This window comes from Babylonia areolata, chromosome 35 (genome assembly GCF_041734735.1).
Source record: "Babylonia areolata isolate BAREFJ2019XMU chromosome 35, ASM4173473v1, whole genome shotgun sequence".
Classification (NCBI taxonomy): Eukaryota; Metazoa; Mollusca; class Gastropoda; order Neogastropoda; family Buccinidae; genus Babylonia; species Babylonia areolata.
The window spans coordinates 27,329,806-27,349,622 of NC_134910.1; the positions used below are offsets into that span (position 1 = coordinate 27,329,806).

Genomic DNA, 19,817 nt, shown 5'->3' on the forward strand with positions numbered 1-19,817 from the left:
GGGCTTCCTCAGTCATAGTTATCAGTTATATGTTGTTGCCACGCCCCCCCTGAACCTTCAGTTCCATCATCAACGCTGTGCATGGAGTTGATCAATGTGGACTGAAACGCGTTTAGCATTATGTTTTCATAACCGAATGGTTAAAGCGCTAAGCTTTCATCTCATGGTATTGATCCTGGTATCGGAGCATGGTGGATTAAAAGTGGGGGTTTTACCGCTCTCCCAGGTTGCCGCACGTGCAGGTCTTCTTGTGCCTTACTCCCTTTGACGACACATGCAGGAGATCAGGTTAAGCTCAGTAAAGATCCCATGATTCATGTCAGTGTCAGCTGGGTTATGGAAACACGAATATACCCAGCATGTCCATCCCAGAAAATGGGAGTATGGCTGCCTGGAAATGTCCTACTTGTAAAATTCCACCCATACGCATGAGTTAACTAGTTGCAGCCAAAGAATGTAGAAAAGAAAACTGGCTTGCAGGCAAAGTTTACATGGATTCCAGTGCATTTTGCTTTTTCAACATCCTCGTATGCATATAGAAGTAAATAGATGTAGCAGACTCAGTGCATTCATCTGTACGTAATAGCCTTATGCACAAATAAAAGTAGCTGTGCATAGATTCCAGTGCATTAAGCTTTCATAAAATAGAATTGAACAACTCTTGTTGAAAGTGTCATCATATTTGAGGACTGCTATGGTGGGTTTTTTTTTTTTCCTTTGGCGCTGCATTCATTGAGGGCTTGCTTGTACAAACTTTTCCAAAAGCCAAAAATGTATATATGTACCCTGTCTACATTGTACCAGTCATTGTTGTGGGTTTGTTTTTTGTTGTTGTTTGTTTTTTTTCTTCCAGTCTAATGAAACGACATGAGTCTTTTTTTGCAGTCACTTATCGAATGAGAGAGTCTTTTGAATGTTTGTTTTAACCCCTTTACTGCAGCTGACGAGTATCCTTGTCAGTGAATGGCTGTCATCCTCATCACTATAATAAAACTGGGCGTGCAGGTCAGGATATCAATCATTGCTCTTTATTTTGGTTTCTTCTTCTTCTTCTTCTTCTTCTGTTGGGATTGCCTTACTTTTTGTTCAGCAAATTCAGTTACGTGACTCGAGTATGCACACACACACACACACACACACACACACACACACAAAAGATAATCACTGCAGTTTATACCCATGCAACGCTGACCTCACTTTACCATGGGTCGGAGGTCAAGGGGTAAGTGATTCTGCTGACAAGAGCTCCAAAACTTCATAATTATTGTTGTGTTTAAATGCACGTTTTAACTCTTTCCATATGAACGGCGAAAGAGAAGACGTTAACAGCGTTTCACCCCAATTACCACCATCAAAATGTTGCAAGCGGAAGGCCCTTATACTGAAGAGGTGAATGTTGACAAAGAATACCACAATTCTGACGACGGAAGCTAAAGGTTGGATCATTCAGACACCCACTGGACATCCGAGGGGTCTGTGTAGAGGAGAAGAGAGGACTGGCCGTACTGAGTGAGTTAAGCATTACAGTTAAATACAAAGTGTCCTGTTTTTTTCTGTTGGATTTTTTCCCTTTTTTCGCTTTCTTTTTTTGTTTTTTCTTTGCTTTTTTTTTTCTGGTTTGTTGGTGGGGTTTTTTTTGGTTGCTTGCTGTGCATTTATGCTGAAGTGCTGTATATGCATAGCTTGTTGGGTTGCTGTTGTATTTACTTAATGCGTTTATGTAAGTTTGTGCCTGCCTATGTGTGCGTATGTGTTAGGGTAGCTGTTAGATACACATGTATTGTTAAAATGTATGTACGCAGTGTGTGTGTGTGTGTGTGTGTAGTCATATTTTGGTGTGTGTATGTAACATAGATGTAATGTTTTATGTTAAAGCGTTTTTGTAAAGCACCTAGAGCAGATTTCTGGATAGTGTGCTATATAAGTGTCCATTATTATTATTATTATTATTTATTAATTACTTATTTGATCCTCATCTTCTGTGCTAGAAATGCCCTCTTTTCTATCGCTCTCTTTGTTTCTGCCTTTTTTTCTATCTCCACTGTTGTCTCCTTTTTCTGCCTTCCCAGTCCATTCCCCTTTCTTTTTTCAAGCAAGCCTGAACATGTTTTTTTTCTCTTTTCCGCAGTCTATGATGTACTACTATCTGTGCTGTTTTGCTCTGGTGATTAGGTAGTGAGATGTAAACACTGGGATGGGCACTAGCTGCCCATTCTGCAGTTATTTGCCTATATGGCCTTTTTTTTTTTTAATTAATTTTTGTTTGGCTTTGAAGGTTTGTTTTTTTTCTCTTTTTTTTTCATAATCTGGGGATGATAAATTAAGCGGAGTGGCAGGAGTCTTCAGCATGGCCTGGTCTTATTTGCCATAAGGAGCTAAATGGTTGGGATACTGTGTCATGAACTGTGTTTTGTGGTTTGTTTTAATGTTCTTATGTAGATGTGACAGTTTTGTGTTGACGTGGTTGAGTATGGTTTGACAGTCCTGATATGGCCCTGTGCAGTCGGTTGGACTATAAGCAACAAGAATAAGAAATAACTATGATCCTCTTCACTCCAGCTGGAGCATACGGCACCAGCACATCTTCTCCAGTGGAGCAAAGTCTGCTGTGTTTTTAGAAGAAAGAAAAACAGCAGCATTCTGCTGATCTGCCGTTTTCATCCAGTGTTCGTGATCTTTTGATTCAGACAGTCCTCATTATGGAAGACAAATGGACTTGTGAATGACTGTTGGCCGCCGTTCTTTCTCCGTCTCTGGATCTTGCAATTGGAATGAACTTCCTCTTTCTCTTCGTCAGGTCTCAGCTCTTTCAAAGTCTGGTCTTAAAACCCACCTCCTCCCAAAACAGCCTCCCTTCCCTGCCTCTTCTTTGTCTTCAGTTATGCATGCGTGTGAATGACTGGTGTGAAAGCGCTTTGATTTGTCTCTGCACAAGATTCAGCGCTGTATAAATATAATAATAATAATAATGATGAAAATCAGTATTTTTTGTTGCAAACTGTTTCTAATGGATTTCATCATTCAAAGAGTGTTCAGTGTTACTGAGGCGGACACTGATAACTTGCTTCGAAAATAAATGATGTGTGCTTTAGTATCTTTGATTGGTTTTGGAGAAGTTTTTGATGAAGTTTTGAAAATGTCATCTAACTGAAAAAGACTTCATTAAAGAGTTCTTTGCTGTCATGTTTGGGGTTGTTTCTCAGGACCAAATGTTTTTGCATGTGTGTTTGAGCGCCACCATGATTTGTGTGTGTGTGTGTGTGACTTTGGAATGAAATTGCAAAACCTGTGCAGGTTGAAGTCACAAAAGACTGTTGCAAGCGATATTTCTGATCTCATGTACAATGAACAATACATGTCCTCTCATTTTTAGATGCTACAGTCTTTTTTTTTTTTTTTTTTTTTTTTTTTTTTTTTTTTTAATGAAATGCAATCTGAAAGGCCAGAATTGAGCTTTCAGTGGTTTAAAAAAAAAAGAAAGAAAAAAAAAGAAGACAAGAACAGGAACTCTTGCTACTTTTTGAAAGTTTCTTGCTGTGTGATTATCTTACCTTTACCTGTACATCAGCTTCAAGTTGTGTGTTTTATTCTATTTTATTTCATCCAATGTTTTTCATGACAATGACACAATGTACACCATGAATTCGGGCATAGGGACAGAACTTGATTCTACACAAGTCGATCAACAAGTCTTTCACAATCTCCAGTGTGACATTTTAGTCATATATAAATATAAAAAAAACAACAACCGCTAATGATATCTTTTAAATATTACTTTCTGTAAATTTCCAGATATGGGCACTTGTTAGTTTCTCTTGATAGTATAACCCAAATACACATCCAGGCAGGGGAAGGGGAAAAAAAAAAAAAAGCGTTGCTAGACTTCCTATCTCTGCGGCCGCCTTCACCTCTACACTCCATCTTGCTCACTACGATCGGCTACAGATCCACCCTGTTTACGCATACCCAGATTCAAACACTCGACTGTTTGGCCGCCGTTCTTTCTCTGTTTCTGGACCTTGTGATTGGAATGAACTCCCTCTTTCGCTTCGTCAAGTCTCCACACTCAGCTCTTTCAAGTCTGGCCTCAAAACCCACATCTTCCCAAAATAGCCTCCCTTGCCTACCCTTCCTTGTCTTTAGTTTCTTTAGTTATGCATGCGTGTGAATGACTGGTGCGAAAGCACTTTGATTTGTCTCTGCACAAGATCCAGCGCTATATAAATACCATTATTATTATTAGACTTTGGCGACATGCTCTCTCAACTCTGAGGAAAGGGACAGACCGATTTCCATGCAGAGAAATCTCGGCTGTGGCTGAAGAATAATGCAACATCATACACTGCACATTCACTTCTGTTTTGTAATCAGAAACAGGCAAGGATCAGTACATATTTATTAATTACTGAATATTGTGCACACATCTCAGATTTCCAACCTTCAACCCCCTCCCTCTCTCCACCCACACAAAAATACACGTGTACCAGCCATGATCCGTGTCAAGAGACAAACGCAAAAGCAACGCATAACAAAATAACTATTTCGTTTTCTTTTAATGAATGCATGACTGGCCAAATACTCTTTAGAACTGCAATGTGTTTCTTTTAAAAGACATCTCTGCTGAACAGTAATACACACTGATGCATCTGACAAAAAAGACACACACACACACACACAAAAAAAAAACAACTCCTTCAACTGTAGATCATTTCCATACACACTCCCTGTAACACACTCACTCTGATTTTGCCTTGATTATAAACTTTTTTTTCAAAAAATACACAGTCATTTCCACACATTCACTGAGCAAACATGAACACTGACAAAGAAAGTTTTGCATGTTTCAGGATGGGAAGCTTTTGTAAACATGCCTTGGAAACCTTGAAAACTTGTTCATTAAAGCCCCTCAGTTTTCATCTTCAAAAAGCTTAATTACAAAGAAACTATAGAAAAAACAACAACAGCAGCACTGACTACTTTAAAAAATATTTTGATACTTTGACACATAAAATCTGGATTTATAAGACCACATAAATCAACCAAATAAAGATTGAAAAAAATGTTAATGACAACAACAACCACAAAAATTCCAAGTTTCTTCTTGAAATGACATATAAAGTTAACATGAAAAGCTCTACTGGAATACATAAACAAAAGTCCTGCCGTTTGCATCAGCCTGGCTTAAGAAAAACGGATGCCGAAACAAGCACCAAAACTACCGTCTGTGTTATTTTGGTGTCTTTGTAAACTCTTTACAGACCACAAATGTGTTATTTTGGTGTCTTTGTCAACTGTTTACAGACCACAAATGTGTTATTTTGGTGTCTTTGTCAACTGTTTACAGACCACAAATGTGTTATTTTGGTGTCTTTGTCAACTGTTTACAGACCACAAATGTGTTATTTTGGTGTCTTTGTAAACTCTTTACAGACCACAAATGTGTTATTTTGGTGTCTTTGTCAACTCTTTACAGACCATAAATGTGTTATTTTGGTGTCTTTGTAAACTCTTTACAGACCACAAATGTGTTATTTTGGTGTCTTTGTAAACTCTTTACAGATCATAAATGTGTTATTTTGGTGTCTTTGTAAACTCTTTACAGACCACAAATGTGTTATTTTGGTGTCTTTGTCAACTGTTTACAGACCACACTGTGTTACGGAACACAGCGTGTTACGTTCATGTCTGAGTAAACTGTTTACAGATCACAAATGTGTTATTTTGGTGTCTTTGTCAACTGTTTACAGACCACAAATGTGTTATTTTGGTGTCTTTGTCAACTGTTTACAGACCACAAATGTGTTATTTTGGTGTCTTTGTCAACTGTTTACAGACCACAAATGTGTTATTTTGGTGTCTTTGTCAACTGTTTACAGACCACACTGTGTTACGGAACACAGCGTGTTACGTTCATGTCGGAGTAAACTGTTTACAGACCACAAATGTGTTATTTTGGTGTCTTTGTAAACTCTTTACAGACCACAAATGTGTTATTTTGGTGTCTTTGTAAACTCTTTACAGACCATACTGTGTTACGGAACACAGCGTGTTACGTTCATGTCTGAGTAAACTCTTTACAGACCACAAATGTGTTATTTTGGTGTCTTTGTCAACTGTTTACAGACCACAGCGTGTTACGATCATGTCTGAGTAAACTGTTTACAGACCACAGTGCGTTATGTTCACGTCTGAGGACATTGGTTACAGACCACTATTTCTTGTCTTGGTACACTGACAGGCAAATTACCAACGCATCCATCCCTTTCAAGTCTGTAAGCTCCAGCTTGTGCTTCACATGCCTGGTCAGACATTCACATAAAGTGACAGACCCAACATACTGGTCCACACACACACACACACACAAACGGCTGAATATATCAATACATGTGCCAATACAGAAACCCATGTGTACAAAGTAAGACTAATACTTTCCGCTCCACACAGTTCAATCGATGATACTGGTGGTTATAGAAATACACACACACACACATATTCATATATAACTAGGAGTTTTTGAGTCTGACTGAATACTTTTTATGTCACATAATGTCTTTCAATATTTGACAGCAGTAAAGGTTAAGCGTTGTAATTAATGTCAAGCTTGCAACGAAACGGAACTGTGCACACTCACACACACACACTAACACACTCACTCAGACACATACACACAAACACACACATGCAAGAGCGCACGCGCGCGCGCTCACACACACACACACAACACACACATACGCACACACTTCCCCAAACAAATACATCGAAAACCAATGCCCTCCCCTACCATTTAGCATGGGGATCGCACCATGACAGATCCAATCACACACACACACCCACACACACCACAGCTAAAGACACCATGGTTCCAACTATCTCACCATCTCTCTCTCTCTCTCTCTCTCTCTCTCTCTCTCTCTCACCACACAAGCAACAGACAATGAACAGTCTACTGGCCATGTTCTGATATTGATCTGTAAGTCTTGTTCACACGATAATGATGAGGGAGGTGGAAGGTGGCAGAATGGTTAAGACGCTCAGCTGCCAATACAGAGAGTCCGTGAGGGTGTGGGTTCGAATCCCGCTCTCGCCCTTTCTCCTAAGTTTGACTGGAAAATCAAACTGAGCGTCTAGTCTTTCGGATGAGACGATAAACCGAGGTCCCGTGTGCAGCACGCACTTGGCGCACTGAAAAAGAACCCATGACAACGAGAGTGTTGTCCTCTGGCGAAATTACGTAAAATGAAATCCACTTTCATAGGTACACAAATATGTAAGCATGCACTCAAGGCCTGACTAAGCGCGTTGGGTTATGCTGCTGGTCAGTCATCTGCTCAACAGATGTGGTGTAGCGTGTATGGATTTGTCCGAACGCAGTGACGCCTCCTTGAGAAAGTGAAACTGAAACTGAAACTGATGATAATAATAATAATAATAATAATAACAATAATAATAACAAGATGATGATAATAATAATAACAATAAAGTCTAAATCAGCCAAGCTTTCATTGTTTGCAAGTCTATTCACTCAGATGCCGGTTTTTCCAGGAACAGTCGCAGCTTAAAAGCTTTTTTGCAGTCATTGACACAAATATATGACAGGAATATACACTGCCACTCTGATACATCATTGTATACATACTTGGGGCTTCACCAGTGTCACTTAAACTATGTGTTACCACCTGTGTTTACCTCTGTTTTGACACAACCGATTTCCTCACATGCACAAGCACATCATCCTGAATCTCTTGCATCACTGTGAGTTTTACCTGTGTCGTTTATAAACGCCACCGGTTCCCTCTCAAGCACACACAACATCCTAAACCTCTTGCACGGAATTCATGTATCGTTCTGGTCTTTCTTTCAGACTCTCCTCCTCGTCGCCATCTCCCCCCCCCCCCCCCTTCTCATTTCCTCACATGCTGGAGACAACAGCCAAAGGGTTAACTCACTCGGGACGACAAGTTTTCTCCCTTGCTTTTCCCCCACAGACAGCCCATTTGTAAGGGTTTGGAAAAAAAAAAATTACAAAAAATAAAAAATACAGAGTAAGAAAATGAAACTTTCAGAACTGGTTCATTATATGTTGAGCTATTACATAAAAAAAATATATCAAATTTCTCATCTTATTTTTACAGTGTTGCCATATGTAGAAAATAATGGCAATTTTTCACCCCGAATCACCATACCCATGCTCGCTTTCTGCATTAAATTCACTTTCTTCTTCGTCATCATCCACCTCTTCAATGTCCGACCCTTCAGTTTGTAGCATTTCAAGTACTTCGGCAACACTAAAACGTTGCCGTCGCTGCCTTGTTCGCTCCACAATATTCTGAGAAGAGTCCGCTTTGCTAACAGGCTGGCACGCGAGCAGACGATCGGTCAGTGACTTTGTCAGCGTGTGTGCGAGACGGGCCACACATGGCAGGCTGGCCAATCATACAATTCTGCTTGGCTAATCACAAAATCATGTGTACAGCGCGTGATGGATTTTTATTTCTTGAAAATGCTATTCCATTCCGTCGTCTGAAACCTAATACATTTTATGTAGGAATGCTCATGCATTCTTTCGTCCGGAGAGAGTTAAAGCATTGGGCTTTCAATCGTTCAAAAGTAGAAAGAAAGTTCAGTCAGTGCATATTTTTTTTTTTTCCATTACAACGAGGTGTCCGGCTTGTTAAGAGTTAATTTGATCCAAGGCGACACGGGCAACAAAGTGCGACATGCTGTCTTCCTATGGTTACCAGACATGCTGGAGACAACAGCCAAAGGGTTAAAGCATTAGGCTTTCAATCGTTCAAAAGTAGAAAGTTCAGTCAGTGCATACATTTTTTTTTTTCCATTACAACGAGGCGTCCGGCTTGCTAAGAGTTAATTTGATTCAAGGTGACACGGGCAACAAAGTGCGACATGCTGTCTTCCTATGGTTACCAGACATGCAAAGAGTCCATTCTCAATGCAGTCTTCTTCTTCTTCTTCTTCTGCGTTCGTGGGCTGCAACTCCCACGTTCACTCGCATGATGTACACGAGCCGGCTTTTACGTGTATGACCGTTTTTACCCCGCCATGTAGGCAGCCATACTCCGTTTTCGAGGAGTCAATGCAGTCTCACCCGGAGAAAGAAGGAAAAGAAAGATTCCTTTGTCAACAGTTTCTGTTTTTTGTATTGTCAGAGAAAAGACACCGGAAACAGGGCGTCGATTTGTCATCACTCTGGGGAAAATCATGAACATCCCTTCGCCGATAGTTTCTGTTCATTAACTCATTCAACGCTGGTGAGTTTACAACCTCAGCAGGCTTCAAAGGTAGGGAAAAAACATAAAGAAAATATACTCTTTTTCCTCCAAATTGCGTGTTGATACATCCAGAAATACTGTAGAAGTTAGAGCCTTTTCCTTACGGTTTATGCAGCTGCAGGAATTTGAAAACCGGTTTAACGAGACAAATTTTGACACCACAGCAATGCTCACAGCATCTTTCCGCGTACGCGATCGGATGTTGATGTTCATGGTGCGTTAGCGACAAACAATGTTTCCCATCTTCAATGTTAAAAGAAAGGCTCCCGAAACAGAGACAAAAGCCCAGGATGACAAAAAGAATAAACAGCAGGAGTACGAATCAGAGCGCCAGCGCGTGTACAATGAAGCCTGGCAGAAAGACTTTCCTTGGCACATCGCTGAAACGAAATAAGGTTTTATTTCATTTTATTATGCTGGCACCTTAAACCACAATTGGGCACTCAAATCTTTTGTCCAGAAAGCCCAACTGGCACTCAAATAAAAGAGTTAAATTTGAACCCTACCTTTTACAGCCACTGAGGCAGTTAAGTCATATCCACTGTATCTTCAGTCAGGTCAAGGGTGTAGACTTTACTACTGGTACCATTAACCCAGTACTACCTGCCGCATGTGAAGTCTCCCAACGACGGACCAGGCGGAGGAGGAAACCTTTCCCAATGGCTGTGAAGGTGGAAGAGGATGACCAAAGGGCAGGGGGAGCTCTTATCCTTGGCTGGAAGTCCTCCTTGGAGACGGAACTCTGAAGAAAAAACCTGCACCTGCCGAGGCCGTCCTGCACGTGGCAGTATCTGCACCTGTGGGACTGTGAGCGTCGGTAGGCGAGAGAGTGGGGAAGGGACTGCACAACTCCTCCTCACTAAAAAAAGTCACCTGTGCTGGTCAGGCATCCAGGCTAATGTTGGAATGACTCTTCCCTTTTAACACCTGTGGGAAGTGCTGCGCATCCAGAATCGGCCTCTTCTCCCATATGAGGACACACACCGACAGACATGCCTGCCTGCCTACTCATCCGTCGGACTGACAGGAGACTCCATCACTGTATCTGGGGCCTAGCATAGGAAGACTGGGTCAAATCATCTTCCCTCCCCCCCAACCACTCGGGTATCCATTCACGACAGGGAGGAGTTAGGAAAATCAGAGTGAAGCACTTTTCCCAAGGACACAGCACCATGCTGAACGGGGGGGACTCGAACTCTGATCACTGGTGAACACTGGACCACAAGTCCAATGTCTGACTCTGCAAACAGTGCCTCTAGCGTACAGTACACGACTGGATAACATCAAAACTGGAAGAACCGTCACTCTCTACCTTGATCCAAGGAAGGAGGGGGATAAAGTTTCTTTCCCACACCATCACACACACACACACACACATACACATCTGCAATGCAGTACACTAAGTCAGTTCCATAATTTTACTCCTTCAAATTCTATTCATTAATCACACACACACACACACACAAATTACACAGATGAGCGGCCGCTTTGGTGAAGTGGATACAGGATACTGCTGCGAACTGACAACTGAGAGAACACATGTTCGATCCCCATCATAGGTGCTGGTTTTCTTTCAGCCTGTGACCACCTCCAACCTTCTTCTTCTTCTTTGTTCGTGGGCTGCAACTCCCACGTTCACTCGTATATACACGAGCAGGCTTTTACGTGTATGACCATTTTTACCCCACCATGTAGGCAGCTATACTCCACTTTCGGGGGTGTGCATGCTGGGTATGTACTTGTTTCCATAACCCACCGAACGCTGACATGGGTTGCAGGATCTTTAACGTGCGTATTTGATCTTTTGCTTGCGTATACACACGAAGGGGGTTCAGGCACTAGCAGGTCTGCACATATGCTGACCTGGGAGATCGGAAAAATCTCCACCCTTTACCCACCAGGCGCCGCCACCGAGATTCGAACCCGGGACCATCAGATTGAAAATCCATCGCTTTAACCATTTGGCTATTGTGCCCGTCACCTCCAACCAAGAGCTGAGTGTGCTGTGAGCTCAAACGGGAAGACTGGGACCGCACAGTCGAGAGACATCCACTTCACGCCTCTTTGGGAGTGTGGCTCAAATTTCCTGACCAACACTACAGGTGTCCGTATCTCTCAGGCCTGGTTTGACGCCGGGACATACGATGACAACGACAGCCTTGTCAACCCAGTCCCTAACTTAAATGGAGCCCCCACGGCAGGGTCTTCACCACCCAAATACAGAAAAATAAAGTCCCAAATTCTAGGGCAGAAAAAAAAAAAGAGAAAAAAGACACAAGGATACGTGAACAAATTACTGTGAAAAAAAAAACCCAAAAAAACTGGGAGGAGGTGGGGGCCATCAGCCCAAAACCACATTCACATTGAACAACATATGATTCTCAGTCTCTCCTAACAACACTCAGTATACACACCCTTAATGCTTCAGATTAAAATATAAATGTAAAATCCGCTTTCATTTCTGTTTTTTCCTTTTCGTTTCTTTTAAAACAATCCAATCCCCGTTCTTCATCAACAGAACATTTTCCCAATCAAGGAAGGAATAAAAAAAAAAATGTCATAAAAGAAAACAAAACACACACACACGCACACACACACACACAAATAAAATAAACGTAAAACCCAAAACAATACCCTCCCAACAATTTCTGAAAATCATAACAACATGTAAAACCTTGTGATTTTGGAGTGAAGTCTCAACACAATGAAAATTTTAAAAAACCAACAAAAAAAAACAACCTTACTGAATATCATGAAATGACGGGAACAGGAAAGGCATTCAAGTATACTTTTTCTTTTTGAACAAATCTTTCTTTTTTATATATATATTTTTATCCATAACAAAATGTTAACTTGATGAATTTGGCAGTTACATTTCCTACATGTCTTTTAAACCTCTCTCTCATTCTGAGAAACAAGGGTAATTTTTGTCCAAAAGCGTACCTGCCCAGTATGGTTTCATAATCACTATTCTACTGTAGAGCTGAAGGGATATGTTAATCCGTACAATATCCAGTTTTCCTCATCGTACAGCCTTCTGCGGAAATCTTTTTGTGAATTTGCTACCAGCATGTACTGTTCTCTTTCCCACTCAAAATACAGTGATATACTGCGGAGTCACTGGCTGACATCACAATTTTTTTTGGAATAAAAAAAAAAAAGAAGCTCTGATGTCAAATACTTTGAAAGTTTTTGTTGCATGCACGTGTGTGTGTGTGTGTGCGCATTGTGTGAGTGTACGCATTGTGTGTGTGTGCGCATTGTGTGTGTGTGTGTGTGTGTGTGTGTGTGTGCGCGCGTGCATTGTGTGAGTGTACACATTGTGTGTGTGTGCGCATTGTGTGTGTGTGTGTGTACGCATTGTGTGTGTGTGTGTGTGTGCGCATTGTGTGTGTGTGTGTGCGCGCGCGCATTCATTTGTGTGTGTGTGTGTGTGTGTGTGTGTGTGTGTGATTTCTTTTTCAAAGTGGCATCTCAACACGTGCCTTATGTCATGATCAGCATTTTGACAACATCTAACTTGACTTCACTCAACCGTTCGGAAACCTGTGACCAAACCCGTCACTCCGACAAGTCGTTTTCTTCTCAAGGTCTCTTTACTACAGGCTCTATAAACAGAAAATACAGACCGATGCTTTCGAAAAAATTTTTGAGTGTATTTAATTCAGATTCAGATTCACATCCATGCGCGCGACATGAAGTAAAGTATGGATTTTGTGGTGTTTTCAAACAGGTTCTCTCAAGCGTGTAGTTCGCCGCGTTTTGAATCTATACCGTTTGGGAGTATGGATCGACACTCAAGTGCGATAAACGGAAAACAAACCCATCACACACATATATATATATATACCCTTTGATTTTCTCAATTAACGGATTTACACAAATATCAGGATCACTCCCTGGGGGCTCTCAGATGTACAGATTTCCAAAAACTTACGGACAAAATCTCATCTCCGATTAAACATATCTCTGAAAGTACATTAACTAAATGTTTGTCCACACAAATATCTTATTTTTGTTGCTGTTGTTGTTGCTTGTTTGTTTTGTCATTTTATTTCTTTTCTTTTTTTTAAAATTTATTTATTTTCTTTTTCTTTTTTTTTTTCTCAAGGCCTGACTAAGCGCGATGGGTTACGCTGCTGGTCAGGCATCTGCTTGGCAGATGTGGTGTAGCGTATATGGATTTGTCCGACCGCAGTGACGCCTCCTTGAGCTACTGATACTGATATAGATAAGTGTTACGCCGCCACCACAAGAGGGGTGGCCTCCACTGAATAAAACATCCGCCATCACCTGCTTTCTGTTCCTCGTCTCTCACAATGCAGTCGTCACTCACTGTCACTGCTGTGCATCGTACACACACACCTCAGCCATGTCCCTACCTGCAAGTACTCACACCTTACCTGGAAGACCCGTCAATGCCCGTTACACACACACAAAAAAAGTATACACACACACACACAAATATATATATATATATATATCTACAGATATACACCAAGCAAACTTTTAAAGCAGCATCTGTGTGTGGGGGCAACACAGTAAAACTCTCTCCTCACATTTCTCTTCTTTTCTTTAAATTAATTTTTTTTTAATCTTTTCCCACATTTAGCAGCCCCACTCTCCAAATGTACACGCATGCAATGCTGACTGTCAGTATTAAAAAAAAAAAAATTAAAAAAAAAAAAAAAAATCACAGCAAAGTCTCTCGCCATCCACAGAGACAACAACAACACCACAAACCCCCCCAACCCCCAACCCCCCACCCCCTAAAACAAACCCATCATGATTCCTGGGTTTGTTAGGGGTTTTTCCTGTCTGTCGCCGTATCCATCCAGCACGCTCACTCCGTCTTTGGCATCGTCAGCAATGTCAATGTCCCCCTCTCTCTTCCAGCAGAGTTCCAGGAAGGAAGGATGTTAGGGGGCGGGGGGGCGCAGGGGGTGGGGTGGGGGGTGGGGTAGAAAGAGAGCGATATGACACCCACCCCCTTTCCCATAACCTCCACCACCCTCCTCCTCCTCTCTCCACAACACCACGCAACCAGTATATGTGTGGGTAGAAAGAGAGCGATATGACATCCACCCCCTTTCCCCATAACCTCCACCACCCTCCTCTTCCTCTCTCCACAACACCACGCAACCAGTATATGTGTGGGTAGAAAGAGAGCGATATGACATCCACCCCCTTTCCCCATAACCCCCACCACCCCCCTCCTCTCTCCACAACACCACGCAACCAGTATATGTGGGGGTAGAAAGAGAGCGATATGACATCCACCCCCTTCCCCATAACCTCCACCACCCTCCTCTCCTCTCTCCACAACACCACGCAACCAGTATATGTGTGGGTAGTAAGAGAGCGATATGACATCCACCCCCTTCCCCATAACCCCACCACCTTCCTCCTCTCTCCACAACACCACGCAACCAGTATATGTGTGGGTAGAAAGAGAGCGATATGACATCCACCCCCTTTCCCATAACCTCCACCTTCCTCCTCCTCTCTCCACAAAACCACGCAACCAGTATATGTGTGGGGGGGGGGGGGGGGGGGGGGGGGCGTGGCAGGGGGGGGGGTGGTAGGGCGCGTGCGTGTGTGTGTGTGTGTGTGTGTGTGTGTGGACGAGGGGAGACGATCACAGGTTGTCTTGCAGGAAGCTCAGCAGCAGCGTCTTGTAATGTTCGTTGGACTCGTGACTGCGGATGCCGTGCCTTTCGTTGGGGTACACCTGGAGGGAGGCAGGGGGGGAGGGAGGGTGTGGGGGAGGGAGGAGCAGAAAACATTTCGGTTTATGTACATCTTGAACCAAGTGTGAGTTTGTGTGTGTGTGTGTGTGTGTGTCTGTGTGCATGATTGTGTGCGTGCTTGTATGTGTGTGCGTGCTTGTGTGTATGCATGCATATGTGCATGCTTGTGTGTGTGTGTGTGTGTGCATGCTTGTGCGTGTGCGTGCGTGCTTGTGTGTGTGCAACTGCATGCACATGTGTGTGCTTGTGTGTGTGCATGCATATGTGCATGCTTGTGTGTGTGTGTGTGTGTGAGTGCGTGCTTGTGTGTGTGCATGCACATGTGAGTGCATGCATATGTGCATGCTTATGTGTGTGCATGCATATGTGCATGCTTATGTGTGTGAATGCTTACGTGCATGCTTATGTGTGTGCATGCATATGTGCATGCTTATGTGTGTGCATGCATATGTGCATGCTTATGTGTGTGCATGCATATGTGCATGCTTATGTGTGTGCATGCATATGTGCATGCTTATGTGTGTGAATGCATATGTGCATGCTTGTGTGTGTGAATGCATATGTGCATGCTTATGTGTGTGAATGCATATGTGCATGCTTGTGTGTGTGAATGCATATGCGCATGCTTGTGCGCTCGTGTGGGACTGGATGAGTGCGTACATAACTTTTGTGTTCACTCACAATAGCCATATCCTTGCACTTATGCATACAAGCAAGCACGCGCGTGTGTGTGTGTGTGTGTGTGTGCATGTGTGTGTGTGCATGTGTGTGTGAGCGTGTGTGAGTGTGTGAGTGTATGTTTGTGTGGTTTTATCAGCAGCAAAACGGCAGTGAACCAAACCAATAAAAAAAAAATTATTAAAAAAAAAAGAAAAAAAAAGGCCCAAAATCATATCCAATTCATTTCAACAGCTTAGACCTCATCTGACTTAACACCTGAAAACATCCTCATCAAAACATGTCACACACAGTTAATATCAATCCCCCCCCCCACCCCAAAAGACGGACACAAACAGCTGAGTGGTTAAGGCGTACGACTTTCAATCCAAGGGTCCTGGATTCGAATCTCGGTCACAGCGGCTAAGGGTGGAGATTTTTTCCCCCCTTTCTTCTTAGTTCGTGGGATACAACTCCCACATACACTCGTAAGTACACAAGTGGGCTTTTACGTGTACGACCAGTTTTACCCTGCCATGTAGGCAGCCATACTCCGATTTCGGGGTTTTTTCCCCCCCCTGATCTCTCACGTCAGTGCAGACCTCCTCATGCACTAAACCCCTCTGGTGTGTAAACGCATACCGAAGATCAAATGCATCACATTACAAATCCTGTAACTCATGTCAGCGTTCAGTAGGTAGTGGAAACACGAACAACCCCAAGCATGCACAACCCCCAAAGACGGAGTATGGCTGCCTACACAGGCACGTAAAAAGCCCACTCATCCACACAAGTGTCAGTAACAGCTGCAGCCCAACACCTCAGGTCAGTTTATCAAGGAGGCGTCGTCATGTTCGGACAATTTCCATACACACACCACCACATTTGTCAGTCAGATACCTGACAGCAGCAGGACCAATACTAGGTTGATGGTCGATTTCTACCGAGCAGTCATTGAAAGCGTGTTCTTCTTCTTCTTCTTCTTCTGCGTTCACTCGTATGCACACGAGTGGGCTTTTACGTGTATGACCGTTTTTACCCCGCCATGTAGGCAGCCATACTCCGTTTTCGGGGGTATGCATGCTGGGTATGTTCTTGTTTCCATAACCCACCGAACGCCGACATGGATTACAGGATCTTTAACGTGCGTATTTGATCTTCTGCTTGCATATACACACGAAGGGGGTTCAGGCACTAGCAGGTCTGCACATATGTTGACCCGGGAGATCGGAAAAATCTCCACCCTTTACCCACCAGGCGCCGTCACCGTGATTCAACCACTCGGCTATTGCGCCCGTCAAAAGCATGTTAACCTTCGCGATTACTGTTTGGTGCGGAAACATTTCCGAGGCAGAAGTCGCAGCCCTGAACAGAATCAAAAAAACTGCCACCAACATTACCGGGTCTGATCTACCTTCTCTAGAAGACATATATTATAAGCGGCTACTCAAAAAAGCAAAATCAATCAGCCAGGACGAATCACATCCAGCTTTTGGGATTTTCGAGATGCTCCCCTCTGGTCGACGGTACAGAAGTATAAGAACGAAAACCAATCGCTTCGCCAATAGCTTTTTCCCAAAAGCAGTCAATGCCCTGTATCTCGAACAAATCCAGTGTGATAACTAGAACTGTGCAATCAACAACCATCTACCTGAAGATCTAGTCATCAGCCCCATCCACATGTAATATGCGGCATCTGTTCAAACGTGTGTGTGTGTGTGTGTGTGTGTGTGTGTGTGTGTGCAGTGCGTGCATGTGTGAGTATGCACAAGTTTTTATATTGATATGCACTTGTATGTATCCTAATTTCTACTGTATCTGTGTTTGTGTATGATTTTCGATTTATGTTCGTACCTTGTTATGTACTATCCCCCCCAATATTCCTTGTGACCCCGGTACACTTGGTAATAAAGACATATTCTATTCTATTCTATTCTCGTCAAACAATGACAGCATGCACACACGTTTGTGTACCTGACAGAGTGGGTTTCTTCCACAGAATTCTGCCAGCAGACAACATTTACGTTGCCATGGGTTCTTTTTCAGCCACACCAACTGCATGCTGCACACGGGACCTCAGTTTATTGTCTCATCCGAACGACTTGATGCTCAGTTCAATTCTCCACTCTTCTTCTTCTTCTTCTTCTGCGTTCACTCGTATGCACACGAGTGGGCTTTTACATGTATGACCGTTTTTACCCCGCCATGTAGGCAGCCATACTCCATTTTCGGGGGTGTGCATGCTGGGTATGTTCTTGTTTCCATAACCCACTGAACGCTGACATGGATTACAGGATCTTTAACGTGCGTATTTGATCTTCTGCTTGCATATACACACGAAGGGGGTTCAGGCACTAGCAGGTCTGCACATATGTTGACCTGGGAGATCGTAAAAATCTCCACCCTTTACCCACCAGGCGCCGTCACCGTGATTCAAACCCGGGACCCTCAGATTGACAGTCCAACGCTTTAACCACTCGGCTACTGCGCCCGTCAATTCTCCACTCAAACCTGGGAGAAAGGGCGGAACACAAATTCAAGCACAGACCCCTTACAGACACTGTACCGACAGATAGGAAATTTTCTATCTAAAATTACGTTTAAATAACATACTTACCGTGACCCACTAGTGCAGACTCCGGCACAGAGTCTGACATTCCTGTCCTGTGCAAACTACTACCCGCCTATGCGGAGAAAACGAAAGCAACTACGGCCGATAACCTCCCTGAAGTAGGTAACCTCCCCTCTGTATCCCTGACTAGCTTCCTCTTTTGACGGCTGCCAAAGCGCGTTAGGTTACGCTGCTGGTCAGGCTTCTGTGGTGTTGCGTGTATGGATTTGTCCGAACGCAGTGACGCCTCCGTGAGGAACTGAAACTGAAGCTACCGTGCCAGCTACTGACCTGCAGCCGGTGAGGTTTACAGGCTTTCACCAGCGCCGTCACCAGTTTGCTGGTGTGGTGAAAGTGAACGTTCTCGTCGATCAACCCGTGCACGATCAGCAGTCGGTTCTCCCTGGGAACATCCATCACACTCTTTTTATTATCATCGTCAGTCTCTTCATTATCACCATCATGTTCTCTTCACTATCATCGTCACAATCTCCTCATTATCATCATCGTCCCATTGTCTTCATTATCATCGTCACTCTCTCTTCATTATCATTGTCACATTGTCTTCATTGTCATCATCACTCTTCATTATCATCATCACTCTCTCTTCATTATCATTGTCACATTGTCTTCATTGTCATCATCACTCTTCATTATCATCGTCACTCTCTCTTTGTTATCATTGTCACATTGTCTTCATTGTCATCATCACTCTTCATTATCATCGTCACTCTCTCTTCATTATCATTGTCACATTGTCTTCATTGTCATCATCACTCTTCATTATCATCATCACTCTCTCTTCGTTATCATCGTCACATTGTCTTCATTGTCACCATCACTTTTCATTATCATCGTCACTCTCTCTTCGTTATCATTGTCACATTGTCTTCACCGTCATCATCACTCTTCATTATCATCGTCACTCTCTCTTCATTATCATTGTCACATTGTCTTCATTGTCATCATCACTCTTCATTATCATCATCACTCTCTCTTCGTTATCATCGTCACATTGTCTTCATTATCATCATCACAATGTCTTCATTATCATCATCACTCTCTCTTCATTATCATCGTCACATTGTCTTCACCGTCATCATCACTCTTCATTATCATCGTCACTCTCTCTTTGTTATCATTGTCACATTGTCTTCACTGTCATCATCACTCTTCATTATCATCGTCACTCTCTCTTCGTTATCATTGTCACATTGTCTTCACTGTCATCATCACTCTTCATTATCATCATCACTCTCTCTTCATTATCATCGTCACATTGTCTTCACTGTCATCATCACTCTTCATTATCATCGTCACTCTCTCTTCATTATCATCGTCACATTGTCTTCACTGTCACCATCACTTTTCATTATCATCGTCTCTCTCTCTTCGTTATCATCGTCACATTGTCTTCACTGTCACCATCACTTTTCATTATCATCGTCACTCTCTCTTCATTATCATCGTCACATTGTCTTCACCGTCATCATCACTCTTCATTATCAT

At 42.8% G+C, this 19,817-nt stretch overlaps 1 protein-coding gene across 2 annotated transcripts in view; it reads right to left on the reverse strand.

Moving 5' to 3' along the window:
• Nucleotides 1-14,843: 14,843 nt before the first annotated feature.
• Nucleotides 14,844-19,817, reverse strand: part of LOC143277828 (dipeptidyl peptidase 9-like) — a 43,147-nt gene continuing 38,173 nt past the window's right edge. For both annotated transcript variants that reach the window (XM_076582740.1, XM_076582739.1), the window contains exons 18-19: nucleotides 18,600-18,711; nucleotides 14,844-15,021 (exon numbers count right to left, since the gene is read on the reverse strand). In XM_076582740.1, the coding sequence (XP_076438855.1) occupies nucleotides 14,929-15,021; nucleotides 18,600-18,711 (205 nt within the window). In that variant the 3' untranslated portion in view covers nucleotides 14,844-14,928. The remainder of the gene's footprint in view (nucleotides 15,022-18,599; nucleotides 18,712-19,817) is intronic.